The sequence below is a fragment of the Phragmites australis genome, chromosome 17, assembly GCF_958298935.1.
Source record: "Phragmites australis chromosome 17, lpPhrAust1.1, whole genome shotgun sequence".
Lineage (NCBI taxonomy): Eukaryota > Viridiplantae > Streptophyta > Magnoliopsida > Poales > Poaceae > Phragmites > Phragmites australis.
The window spans coordinates 21,692,497-21,706,004 of NC_084937.1; the positions used below are offsets into that span (position 1 = coordinate 21,692,497).

At 47.9% G+C, this 13,508-nt stretch overlaps 1 protein-coding gene and 1 long non-coding RNA gene across 2 annotated transcripts; one reads left to right on the forward strand and one right to left on the reverse strand.

The window, feature by feature from the left end:
- The first annotated feature begins 2,920 nt into the window (after positions 1-2,920).
- Positions 2,921-7,425, forward strand: LOC133897221 (very-long-chain aldehyde decarbonylase GL1-1-like). Its single transcript, XM_062337864.1, has 9 exons — positions 2,921-3,366; positions 3,477-3,697; positions 3,796-4,251; positions 4,828-4,949; positions 5,747-6,000; positions 6,122-6,229; positions 6,333-6,539; positions 6,652-6,762; positions 6,855-7,425. Exons 1-9 carry the CDS (start codon positions 3,313-3,315, stop codon positions 7,182-7,184), a joined length of 1,863 nt encoding a protein of 620 aa, XP_062193848.1. The 5' UTR covers positions 2,921-3,312; the 3' UTR covers positions 7,185-7,425.
- Positions 7,426-7,601: 176 nt separating this feature from the next.
- Positions 7,602-8,718, reverse strand: LOC133897222 (uncharacterized). Its single transcript, XR_009905875.1, has 2 exons — positions 8,321-8,718; positions 7,602-8,184 (listed from the first exon to the last, which is right to left on the reverse strand). It is a non-coding gene; the product is annotated as an uncharacterized LOC133897222 (long non-coding RNA).
- Between the last annotated feature and the right edge of the window lie 4,790 nt (positions 8,719-13,508).

Sequence of the window (13,508 nt, forward strand, 5' to 3'; positions counted from 1 at the left end):
ACATTTACAATCAGAGAGAGTATTAGCTACTGTTGCCAGTGTAGCTTTGTCAGTTGTCTCAGAAGGAGCTTCAACCAAATAAACAAAGTGTTCCACTGAATTCCTTTGCAATAGTTGACCCAAAATGGGAGCTGATAATGCCTTACATTGATCCAGTTGTGGCCTAATTCCTTGCAGGGTGATAATTTTGCCTTTGTGCTGAAAAATCATGCGTTTCAAGTCCCATTGGTGTACCAATGGACTATTGGCCTCTAGCCAATCCATCCCGAGTATTATGTCATAGCATCCCAGAGGCAATATCCTAAAATTAGCTCTGAATTTGTGTCCTTGAGTCCACCACTCGCATTGGGGTAACATACTGGTGCAGTATAGATAACCCCCATCGGCAATCTTCACCTTCATCTCTAGGATTTCAGTCCTTTGCTTGTGAACTCGGTCAGCTATCATTGCATTTAGGAAACTATGTGAGCTCACAGAATCTACCAGCACCAGCATTTCTTGATCATCGATCATTCCCAGCAATCGCACAGTGCTCGAGCATTGCTCACGACCGTCACTGTCACCTTGGATATAGTCATCAGACTTTCCTCATCAGAGTCATCTTTATGCTTACTTGCTTCCGAACTTCCGAACCATACTGAGTCTATAGCAGATCCCACAACTCCTCAACAACATGAAGCTGCACCATAGAGGCGCAACGATGTTGTTGGCCCCATTTCTCGCCACACTTGAAGCATAAGCCTCGTGCCCGCCGATATGCCCGCAATGCCATCAGGCGATCGTCAGTAGCGCGTCGGTCTGATGCACGTGCCCCTTCCACACCTCGTCTATCAGCTACCGACCCATCCATTGTGGACCCCAGCGATGGCATGGTCAGAGCTGAAGCTCGAGAGTGGCTATTCAGCATTGAGGCGCTGTCAGAAGCTCGTTCACCCCGTTGTCGAATCGGCACGCCCACGCTTTCCTGTAGTGATGCAAGAGAGAAAGAAGTATCCAAGTCCTTTGGACGATGCAGAATAATCATGGATCTGATTTCATCGTGAAGTCCATCAACGAACCTGTTGGTGACGAACACGGGGTCGAATTCAGAATTGTACACCAGGATCGTGTGCATGATAGGTTCGAACTGGGTCATGTACTCCTCCATGGATCCCTTCTGCTTGATGTCGAAAAGCTGCCTTAGCAACTCTTGGTATTGCTCTCGCCCAAATCGATCACAGAGTTTGCCACAAAACTCCTCCCAATTGCTCGAGTACCGTTGCGCTTGCAGCCAGATCACTGCACTCCCATTGAAGTGATACAAGGCCACGCAAACCCAAAGTTCAGGTGGCACCGCATAGACATCGAAATAGTCCTCACACCTTCTCCTCCAGAATTTGGGATTCTCACCATCGAAGCTCGGAAAATCCAATTTGAAATGATCATTAGCATTGGTCAATGAACTAACATGAGAATTAGCTCGAGTGAAACGCTCCTGAGAAGACACGGGGGTGGTGAGTCCATATTGCGCACCTGTGACCGGGGTTGGCATGAGAGTGGTGGTATCCCCAAATGCGAGTCCCTGTGTTCTCGTGCTTCGCCGTGGCCGATTTGCGCGGGATGCGACTCAAACGAAATCGCTCCCATCAGAGATTCAGAGTGAACCGTCGCACCATGCCCACCCTCATGAACAGCCATCATGAACAGCCATCCGCGGCGATCGATGGATGCTTCCCGATGTGCTCGATCTGGAGTCGAAGGGTGTCGATGGCTTGATGCAGTCCTGCCACCTTCGTCTCCAGTCCCGACCACCAATCTTCGATCGACTTCTACAGGGATTCCACACGCTCCTACATCAGTCGTGTGTCCTAGCGCTGCTGGACCCGATCTTCCTGGTACGACTTGAGGAACGCCGCGAGTTGATCTTCCATCGCTTGAGCCTTCTGCTGCTGTTGCCATTGGTATTGCGGCTTGCCGTACGGGTCTTCCACGGTGACGAATCATGTCGAACGATGGCGAGCATCAGTGATTGACTCTAACACCAAATGTCACAAACCCGAACACGAATTTGCCGACAGTCACTCAGATTCGATAGCACCAATCACGAGTTCATCTGTTTTTCAGAACAGTCGGAGAGAGTTCAGTTCGTTACAGCCGTCGTATTCCTCGCGTGCCTATATCTCTCTGGCCCTAGGCCCCGCACACTCACGCCTCCTCCACAGCTAGTAGATGTCAGCTCACTCCAGCGCGATCATCCGATTGGTTGCGACCCACTTGCGCCGGCTTCGCCATCAGGCTCTCTCCTCAGCATTGTCGGACACTGGGCTGGCTCCGTCCGCCTGCCTCGCGTAGTCGCGTGCCGAATGCTGCATGCAACCGCGCGCGTCCCTGCCCCCGAGGCGACCGGCACCGACGCTGCGACTTTTAGCCGGTTCCTGTCGACTTCATCACCTGCGCGCGCGCGCGAACGAACTGAGGGTGACGGCCCGCGCGACATGGATGCATGAACGCGCGCAGCCACATGCCCACACATGGAACTTGTGTGGAGTAGATAATACTGTTGTCGCTGTTGCACTGCCGCAACTGTCTGATTCAAAGCAAATTCTATATGATTAGTTCGTACAAAGGATTTCTTTGCCTGTGATAACATGTATCTTCTCTCTTCTTCACTTTAATCATTGAATTAGAGAATATGTGATTAGATTAAAATCTCACTAAGATCTTTGCTTCCGTTTTTTTGGCCATCTCGTAAGGTGAAGACCTAAGGCTGCTGCATGCATGCGCCGGGCCTCGTAGGTTTTGGTTGGTTACTAGTAGTAGTAGCACAAGTGCCCTTCTCTTGCATGCATGCATTCTTTCTTCCTACTATCAAGTACTGTCTATACCAGTTACCGGCACTATGGGCTATTTGGCTCCTATCTCATGAATAATGAATTGACACAAAACCACATCCTCATCCCGTTTGATCGATTTCCTGTGGTGCCCTACGTATTAACTCCATCTGCAGGTGGGGGAGCTGGGCCGATCACCGGTGGCGCTGCTGGATTGCATCCTCTCCATCCCTGTTCCCTGCTTCCTTCCTACCTCCCCTCCTTGGCGACCGCCCCTTGGCGACCAAGTTACATGTATAAAGGCAAGCAGATCGATGCAACACGAGTGACCGAGAAGCTATTCCTTCCTTCATCCCCTCACGGCTCATCAAGCTCTGCTTCTCCAGGACAACCCTGCACAAAATCATAGAGCAGAGCAGGGCTGAGGTGAACTGAGAGGAAGGAGAAGGGTAAGGGAGTAGTCATAGCCGGGGAGGCTATCGATCTGCCGGTGCGTGCAAACATGGGTGCCGCGCTCTTGGCTTCCTGGCCATGGGATAACCTCGGGTCCTACAAGGTATGATGCGCGGCTCTTGCTACAGTTACTTTTTTTTTTCTCAGCGTGTTTCAGGGTGCAACGTTGTTGATCGCTTTGCCTGGTTGCTCATCGTTTCTTGGACGGTGCAGTACGTTCTGTACGGGCCGCTGGTCGGCAAGGCCGTGGCGTCGCGGACGTGGGAGGCCGCGAGCCCCGACCGGTGGATCCTCCTCCTGCTCGTCCTGTTCGGGCTCAGGGCGCTCACCTACCAGCTCTGGAGCTCCTTCAGCAACATGCTGTTCGCCACCCGGCGCCGCCGCATCGTGCGCGACGGCGTGGACTTCGAGCAGATAGACAAGGAGTGGGACTGGTACGTAGTTTACCAAGAACGCCACTGGATGTCCTTGAATCAAATCTTTCCTTGATGATCAAAGCCGTGACACTCGATCGGTCGTGTTGGTGTTCCAGGGACAACTTCTTGATACTGCAGATCCTGATGGCGGCGACGGCGTTCTACACGTTCCCGTCGCTGCGCCACCTCCCTCTCTGGGACGCCCGGGGCTTCGCCGTCGCTCTCCTCTTCCATGTCACGGCCACCGAGCCCCTGTTCTACGCGGCGCACAGGGCGTTCCACGCCAGCGGCCGCCTCTTCGCCAGATACCACTCGCTGCACCACTCCAGCAGGGTGCCCCAGCCCTTCACGGCCGGGCTCGCGACGCCGCTGGAGCACATGGTGCTGGGCGCGCTCATGTCGGCGCCCCTCGCGGGCGCGGCCGCCGCGGGGGTCGGCTCCGTGGCGCTGGCCTTCGGCTACGTGCTCGCGTTCGACTTCCTCCGCGCCATGGGCCACTGCAACGTCGAGGTGTTCCCCAGCGCACTCTTCCAGACGCTCCCGGTCCTCAGATTCCTCATCTATACACCAACGTACGTGACTCATCTTCGATAAACTTCGTACACCAGTTTGCCTTTGCCCCGCTCCATTCGATGATCACAGCTGCATGCCATCTCTCCATCACCTGAAATGAAAAATCTTGATAGCCATCACATTCAGTACTACATCCAAGACGGTGTTACCAGCTGATACGTACATGCAACCGATCGAGCCAACGCCCAACAGGATTATTTTTTCTGTATAGTCGACTGTTTAGGTGTGCTAGCTGCTAAGCAAATTCGGCTTTGTCCAGTGTTTGCATCATTTCGAGCTCTGTCTGCACACCGGATAAGGAGTGAATAGGATCGGACGCGGTGTACTTGTCACTTTGTCAGTCCACAGAGCACAGCCTGAACCCACACGCCGGGACAGACAGGGGCTGAAGCCTGTCTGCCTGCCTGCGTGCTCTTAACTACTCCGTCCATCACTTCCAGTTTCTGTTTGCCTGCAATCACGTGCTCCCTCGCTCGCTGCCTGCAGCATCGGATTGTAGCTTTCGATTTGTACCTGATTCTCCCGTGGGTTCCGGTGCTAACGCTTGTCTGTCTCGTGGCTGGTCCTGCGTGCAGGTACCACACGATCCATCACACCAAGAAGGAGGCCAATTTCTGTCTGTTCATGCCGCTGTTTGATCTGCTGGGTGGCACGCTCGACGACCAGTCCTGGGAGATGCAGAAGCAGACGAGCGCAGGTACACGTCTAGCCTCACAAAATCTCTCTTGGTTAGCAGTCTCTCGAGTGGTCCAGCTACGTGTGAACCAAACTACAACTATGAGCCTAAAGAGATTATTTGGAGCTCTAGTGAGTAGCCACTATACACCTCCACCTCTAAACAATGCGCTGCGTATATTACTTAGCAGTATACTATTAAATCGTTTTTCGGGAAAAAAAAATACTACACTCTTGCACGTACATAGTAGGTGATACTGAATTCCCACAAAAAGAATTTCGTTCTTCATCTGAAATGATGAAGCAGATTTGATAAAGATCATATATGGAAAGTACTATTCCTTTCTGTAACTTTGATGAATTAAGAGCACTCATGAATTAATGGTTGAATTTGGATATATAAGACCTCTTTCGCCAAAACAACAACAACAACAAGTTTTGTTTTGTTTAACGACTTGACCTGAGATCGAATATCTAGCCGGTCAATATCTAGCCGAATGGGATCGGATATGCCATCGGTTCGCAGTTAAGTCCCTTGATGAGTGACGCGTACGTCGTCGTCGATCACCTGCTCAAAGCGATCATATCAGCCACGGCGGCGGAGCTAGCTGTGACCCTCTGAGCGAGCCGGCGTGTGAGCTTGGCTTTGGATGTAGCCGCCCATGTCGGCGAGCCAGTAGCTGCCATATATGCCGAAACGGAATCGGTTGGGAAAGTGAGGCCCGTCCTTTAATTTTCTCCTGCCAACCGTACGCCCGCCAACGCCCCGCTGGGCCTGACGCCGACGCCTGAACGCGGTTCGTGCGTGCGTGCGCGCAGGGGTGGACGAGGTGCCGGAGTTCGTGTTCCTGGCGCACGTGGTGGACGTGATGCAGTCGCTCCACGTGCCCTTCGTGCTGCGGACCTTCGCGTCCACGCCCTTCTCCGTGCAGCTCTTCCTGCTGCCCATGTGGCCCTTCGCCTTCCTCGTCATGCTCATGATGTGGGTCTGGTCCAAGACCTTCGTCATCTCCTGCTACAACCTCCGCGGCCGCATGCACCAGATCTGGGCCGTCCCCAGATACGGCTTCCAGGTTTGTTTCTATCTCATGGCTAGCTAATCTTTTTTTTTTTTTTCCTTTCCCCCGGCCACTCTGTATTGGGTTTTCAGGAGCTGTAACTAAAACGGGTTGTGTTCGCGCGCTTTGCCTGCAGTACTTTTTGCCGTTTGCAAAGGACGGTATCAACAAGCAGATCGAGCTTGCCATTCTGAGGGCCGACAAGATGGGCGTCAAGGTCCTCAGCCTTGCAGCTCTCAACAAGGTTCGTGGTTGTGCACGCCATTGTCAATGCAACAAAGCTTGTTTGGTCCGGAGCTGGCTAAGCTGATGATGTGGTGCGCATCCATGACTTGGTGAATACGCAGAACGAGGCGCTGAACGGCGGCGGCACGCTGTTCGTGAACAAGCACCCGGACCTCCGCGTGCGCGTCGTCCACGGCAACACCCTAACCGCGGCGGTGATCCTGAGCGAGATCCCCAAGGGCACCTCCGAGGTGTTCCTCACCGGCGCCACGTCCAAGCTCGGCAGGGCCATCGTGCTGTACCTGTGCAAGAAGAGGGTCCGCGTCATGGTACGTGATCAACGAAGCAGCTAGGCGCACGCATGCATCGTGAACTCTCGATACATCGAACCCAGCACGTACGTGACCGTGCTTTCTTGTGTGCCACAATTGCCGCATGCAGATGATGACGCTGTCGACGGAGCGGTTCCAGAAGATCCAGAAGGAGGCGCCGGCGGAGTTCCAGCAGTACCTGGTGCAGGTCACCAAGTACCGCTCCGCGCAGCACTGCAAGGTACGTGCGCCGTCTTTGTCGATCTTGGCCCTAATTTAACTCGATAGGTGAAGTGCTGATGCCTTGCATGCAATGATGGATGCTGCGTGCAGACGTGGATCGTGGGGAAGTGGCTGTCGCCGCGGGAGCAGCGGTGGGCGCCGTCGGGCACGCACTTCCACCAGTTCGTGGTGCCGCCCATCATCGGCTTCCGCCGGGACTGCACCTACGGCAAGCTCGCCGCCATGCGCCTCCCCGAGGACGTCCAGGGCCTCGGCACCTGCGAGTACTCGCTGGAGCGCGGGGTGGTGCACGCGTGCCACGCGGGCGGCGTCGTGCACTTCCTGGAGGGGTATACGCACCACGAGGTGGGCGCCATCGACGTCGACCGCATCGACGTCGTGTGGGAGGCAGCGCTCAGGCACGGCCTCCGGCCAGTCTGATCGAACTGGGCCTGACCCAACTCCGTTACTTTCCCTTGGTTTTTCGCAGCCCATCAAGTGTAATGGTTGGTTCCTAAAGATTCAATTTGCCACTTTGCTGTTTGGATTTTCTTTTTTATATATGTATACTGTATACATACATGAGAGAAGAAAATTAGAGAAAGGAAAAAGGGACAATTATATGTGTAGATATGGAGTACACGATTATTGGAGAAGATGAAATATCATGCACATTATGCTACCATGTTTTTTTAATGGTATTGTTGGGAGAATGGAACCACTTTACCCCCCTGTTGACTTCATCCAGCCTCAGCTAACTCCAAACAGGAAATAACTGTTGAAATATATGCGATATAAATAGCATATATATACATATCCCTCTAAGAAGATAATAAAAATAGTAGATAAAAAATAACAAAGACAAGAAAATGAAATACATGTCTTTCATATGATGAACACTGAGAAGATGAATCATAATATATATCTGAATTAAACTAGAGAACATAATCATATGGCTCTCAAACTAATCATATCAGCTGGCTCCAAATCTATAAAGATTTGCTCCCAAGCTGATCTTTAAATCATATCACTAATTAAGCTAAATTATGAGATCTCAACTAGATGACAACCTTAATTTACAATTCTCTGTATTCCTCAAATTCCTGGCTATAACAGCAAGTATAACTCTACTAAAAATCATAATTTAGCACATGGCCTCCAAAAGGATCTTTACTGAAACTCAGAATTCAGAACATGGCCAACACAGAACCTTCACAGAACTAATCCCGGAAGGTTAAAATCTTTCTGCACAAGGGACAGAACATACACTGGATTCTATATCAGGCAACTAAGTGCTGAAAAACTCCACAATTTGCTGAATTCAAAAGTACTTGCTGCTCAGAACCAGGAATAAGATGTAATAAGCAGTGACAGATTTCTCAATCTAAATCAGCACACAGGAGTTCAGACTTCTCCTAATCAGAACATGGTGATCTTATCACTGCTCAAACAAATTGCATACAGAGAATCAGGTTGCATCTATTGTACTCAAACTCTAGCTTAATTTCAATGAATTTGTCATCACAGAGCAATAGAATCAAGCATATATCTATTCATATCAGTGAAAAGAAACTCACAGTGAGTATGCTGGAAGGGCTGAAGAGTGAGGCAAGGCACAGCAAGAGCTGCAGTCCCAGAAATCCAATCACCCGGCTATATCGTCGGATGGAGGAAGACGGAGATACAATACCTCAGCCGCACCACCTCTGCAGTGCGGACGAACCTTGGCAGCGCAGCTCCGAGCACCAACAAGAGACCTCCCGTGCTGCAAGTGCTTAGGCCAAGGCCATGATTGGAGTCCAAGCTCTCAACCGCAAAGCACAAATCACAGAGAGGAAAAGGGAAAACCAAAGTGAGAGATGCCTTTTTTTTCTCTGCTACACCGAATCCAAGTCAAGGCTCGGGAGATAAAAAGGGAAGAAGGCGGCGAGGAACTCACGGCGCAGAGCAACTGCCTCCGAACCCTACGCGAGACCCTCTCCATCCCCACCATCAGATGCCCAGAACACCCCCTCGCCGAGCTGCACAGCGAGAATGGCGGAGATAGGGTTCCAGCCGCCACAGCCACCTCCCTCGGAGGGGATTTTATTTCCTTTTTCTGTTTTTCCCCTCATCTGCTCGGCCGAAACTCTTTAGGGCACAACCACATGGGCCCAACCAGAAGACGGCCCAGCCAAAGCAAAGATTCAGCCCACAGAAGCAAAACCACATTGAAATTTCCAAATAAGTACAGCAATAACCGGTAGCACTAACACAACATAAGAGATGTTTCATAGGTATGGAGCCGAAGGGGTAGCCGATGCAAATCGAGGAGCCCAAAGACCAAGGCCCTAGTCTTGACGAGCTAGGGTTGCCGAAGGCATTAGTGAGGGCTGAAGAGCCACTTGATGCAAAGCGAATGACCAAAAGGCTAAAGCCCTAGCTACGAGGACAAAGGTTGCCGAAGGACGATGGACCACTTGATGCAGGACAAAGAGCTTGGAGGAACGAGGCTGGAAGAAGGCTCGAAGGCAGCCGTCCAAGTCATCGAAGGGCCAACTAACACGTGTAATGTCATGTGGTGGCACAACCTGTAATAATATAATGACTGCGGTATCCTAAGAATATTCCGAGAATGTTTTTATAAACAGGTGCAGTGATGTAATATAAATATAACTGGTTGATGTATGACTATAAATATCTCACTCCATTAATATGATGACATGAACAGTTGGTATAAAAACAACACATGTTCACTGTGTTGTGATTTGGATTCGAACAGGTATTGTAGCATGTATCTGGGGATACACGAAACTTCCATTTGAAAAATTAAATTACTCTACCTTTTTCTAGAAAATAAAAATTACTCGACCTGTGAGCATGCCTCTTATTTCATTTGGGCCTTTTTGTTGGGCTGTCTTGTCGATGCCTCTCTTTTGGGCCGATTTCAAATCCTACCATCTCTATCGTCTCTTAGTTGGGCCGTGGAAATTACAAGACAAGCCCAACCTAACGACCGTTGGATGCAATCGCCTCATCGCCTTTCCCGCAGAACCCTCCCTCTCAACACCCCCCCCCCCCCCCCGCAGAACCAAACACCGCGATCTCCGCCGCGCCGGCGCGTCACGCGGCCGCCGGCAGGCCGCCCGGCCTCACCGCTGCATCCTGCCCGCGGGTGCCGCGCTGGCTCAAACTGGCGCTTGCCTGTCGCTCCACGGGCGCGTCCCGGGTGGTTCGTATTCCGTCGCGCTTTGCGAACAGTTTGCAGCTTGGTATGGGGTTTCGCACTAGCGGACAGTTTGCACCCAATGTGTTTCTCAGCCCTCGAAAAAATACGCGGTTCTCGAAACTGTGACTTCTTTCTGTTGAAAAATAGTTTGATCCTTGCAAATCTACTATCTGATTTGTTCCTTATATAATTACTTGAATAGTTGAATTCAATGTGGCTGGTTCAATTTTTGTGTTATATGATTGTTTTCTTCTCGATTCGCATGCCACAAGTTCTTTCATCATATGTTTGCATCCTTGTGTATATTGGACAATAAATGTCTTCTTCCTATGTTCTATTATTTTACTTACTCGATGTGCCCAAGCTGTCTCATCAATTGAGATTTGAAGTAGCATGTATCATGTATCCCCTCCGTGCCCGACGAAAAGATATTTAGAAATTTACAATGCCTGTTGATAGCTAGTACCTCCTGTTTGTCGTTGTTATTTGACTCAGTACTGCTTTCTTTGTGAGCTTGTTACATTGCATTTCTTTTGATAGTTGGTAGCACCAAGTGTGCGGCACCTAGTTCCTAAGTCCATTTTATTATTGTTCTCGCATGTGATTTTTGTTTGGGTCTATTGAGGTTATCAGTACATCATGAACTCATGGGGGCAAGCATAGACAATAATGAGATCTTGTCCTGTTAGAACATTGTTGATATATGCTAGTTCATTACTGGGATAATGCATGGTTGAAGGTGAGGGGCTTTGGTAGAAGGAAGAGACCCTACACTGACCGGAAGAATCTTTTGGGGAGAAAGACTCGTTCATTATTCTCCGTGCTTGACTGAAGCTAGCCTAGAAATTATAACAGTGACCTCCTTATACAAAGGAATCTCTGAACAATTATATTTAAGACCAATCTAATAGTAGCATGCCTAACTAACAAATAAGATGAGTAGATGACAAATAGCTAATTCTTATCATAGGAAAATAATATAGTATTAGGGAATGAATAGTTTGATTGGCAAGAGAAGCCTATCATAGTTGCTGGGGCCCACAGGCACAGTAGTACTGTATGGGGTACTGTTCATGTATTCATAATAACATTTTCAATGGTGTTTCGAGTAATTGATTAAAAAAAACAGCCCTCTTGTGAGTTTAATTCCATATGGCCAAGCATTTCTTTTGTGGCAGGCAATACATGGAGAGCCAAAAATTAATCCTGTATTCATGTGTATATCTGTGATCTACAGTAATGACCGTGCTCAGAGAAATGTGAATTCCAGGTATTATATGGCAACTATATAGCATTTCTTTCAACGAATTACATTTAGGAATATAACCCATTCGTTGTTGCATATCATTGCAAAAATGGCGGAATACATTGTGAGATATGTGTTACACAGAGGAGTGAGGACCCCTGTAACCCTGTTGCATGATGGATTTTTATGTTGCTGACTGTATTCGTTTCAAAGAGGCCACAAACCTTTATAAGTTCTGGTTCATTTAATCTCAAGGTTAATAGCCTTATCTATCTTGCTATTCCCTTAAGAATTGCATCACTAATATTAAACAAGAAAATCCCAGTTTGGTTTTGCTTTTATGTACATAAGATTGTGAGGTTTAGCTTGTGCCATAATTCAACATTTGGGGCTACGTGGACTGTGGCTGTCGCTACTGTTGGCTGTGTTCATAGCTGCCACCTCAGCTGATACTTGTCTATGATGGATAGTCCAAATAGTGGTATCAAAGACACATGCTCACACATGGATGGGCTCCATGTGTTGCAATAAAGTCATGCAACTCCCTGGACTTGTACCATTATGGTACAGGGGGACCTTGACATCATATACATTTTGGTGTACCTCATTTTAAGGCAACTTTCTGAAAGATTAGTTGACACAGGTTAGGAGCGAGATCAGACATTTATGTTATTTAAATATGTGATTTAATATTAGATAGGTAGGGCACTAGTGTTCACAATACCATGGTTTTCTTCTTTTAAGAGAAGGAGCTTACAAAGCAAGAACTAATGTGGTGGTTATCCCTGAGCTTTGCTTGGCTTTGGTTTAAGGAAGTGTATGGCTTGGTGTTTCTGATATGCTTCTTACTAGTCTGATAAATGTGTTGATTGATCTGTAACTACATGTGGTGTTTTATGATTTCAGAAAATGGAAGATGAAAAGGGATGCTTGTGCCGAAATGATTGTCCTGGTGCATGTACTTTCATACATTAGAGCCTATAATGCCAACAATTGAGTGATGCTCACATGATGTCTGGCCTTGGAGCTTATGTAAAAGTCTAAAAGGTCCTAGCATCACATACACAACATGGCAGTCTTGAGGCTTAACTTTACGACCATAACAGTGGTGTTAATGTGCCCACAGAATATTCAACATGTCTATGCAGTAATAGATAATTGTACTGTCAAGGCAGGTTTATTCCCTATGCTCCCATAGAAAGTAGGTTGACAGGAATAAATATCAAACAACAGAAGCAGTTCAACAGATCGAAGATATCTATTAGCCTTGAAGGGTAGTATTCAGTAAGCTACATACTGGGTGATTCAGGCCTCTTGTGACAAAGCATAAGTTGGAGATGTTCACATTGTACACGCTCACCATGGCATACCTGCTTGCAGCCTTAGTGAGTATTCGTTTGAACTTAGGCTTAGTCTCTTTTTTTCCATCTGCACACATGAAGAATTCAATTTTGCCAAAATTCACTTATATGTGGTTGTTCTAGTGTGCAGGTGGACATATCAAGGGAAGGGCTGAGGCATGCCTGAATTGCTTGGACATAGGCATGTGATGCCGGAACAACATAGAAAACTAAGGTGCCTATCGCAGCACATTTATAGGTAAGAAAACAGCAGCAGGTTACAACATTTATGTAAATCCATTATCTTGCTCTCCTCTTTGTTCAATGCAGCACAAAAGTATCGTTGGAACAGACAAGATTAGCAAACTTCAAAGAATCCAATCATTGTTGTAACTTATGTTCAACATGTCAGTAAAATTTGTTGCTACTTTGTTGGAACATAACAAAACACTCCTTGGCATGTGTCAGAATCGCTGGTGCAACCTATGTCTATATAAGTACAGTAGAAATAGTACATTGACAACAGACAAGGTGTTATTGTAGTCACCACCAATAAAAAAAACTCTCTATTGCTCACTATCTTTGCTTGCTTCTTTATTTCTAACACTCTTTACTATGTGTCGTTGTGTTATATTGCACGGTCGCTACTTCATGTTGTGCAAATTTACTTATACATTTTTGTGTGCATATCAGGTGGAAATGTCCCAATTATTGCTGATTCGCCAAAAACAAATGTAGAAGTCTTAATTTTTTTGAAAAATTCTTCAGTCATAGATGAGGTTATGATCTACATACATGAAGAAATTCAAGGTCAAATTTGATCCCATGTGCAAGGTATAAAAATAACAATTTTCAGGTACTATGGAACAAAAGGACAAAAGGTATTTTTCGCAGTTATTACCCTCGAAATGTGTCATTTTTTTTGTCACAAATGGGATTGAATTTGTTATAGAAATTTTGCATGGATGTAT

Coding starts and splice junctions, on each gene's coding strand:
- LOC133897221 (XM_062337864.1), top strand. CDS start 3,313: ATGGGTGCCGCGCTCTTGGCTTCCTGGCCATGGGATAACCTCGGGTCC. Junction 6,230..6,332: donor GCCTTGCAGCTCTCAACAAG/GTTCGTGGTTGT, acceptor GTGAATACGCAG/AACGAGGCGCTGAACGGCGG. Junction 6,540..6,651: donor AGAAGAGGGTCCGCGTCATG/GTACGTGATCAA, acceptor TGCCGCATGCAG/ATGATGACGCTGTCGACGGA.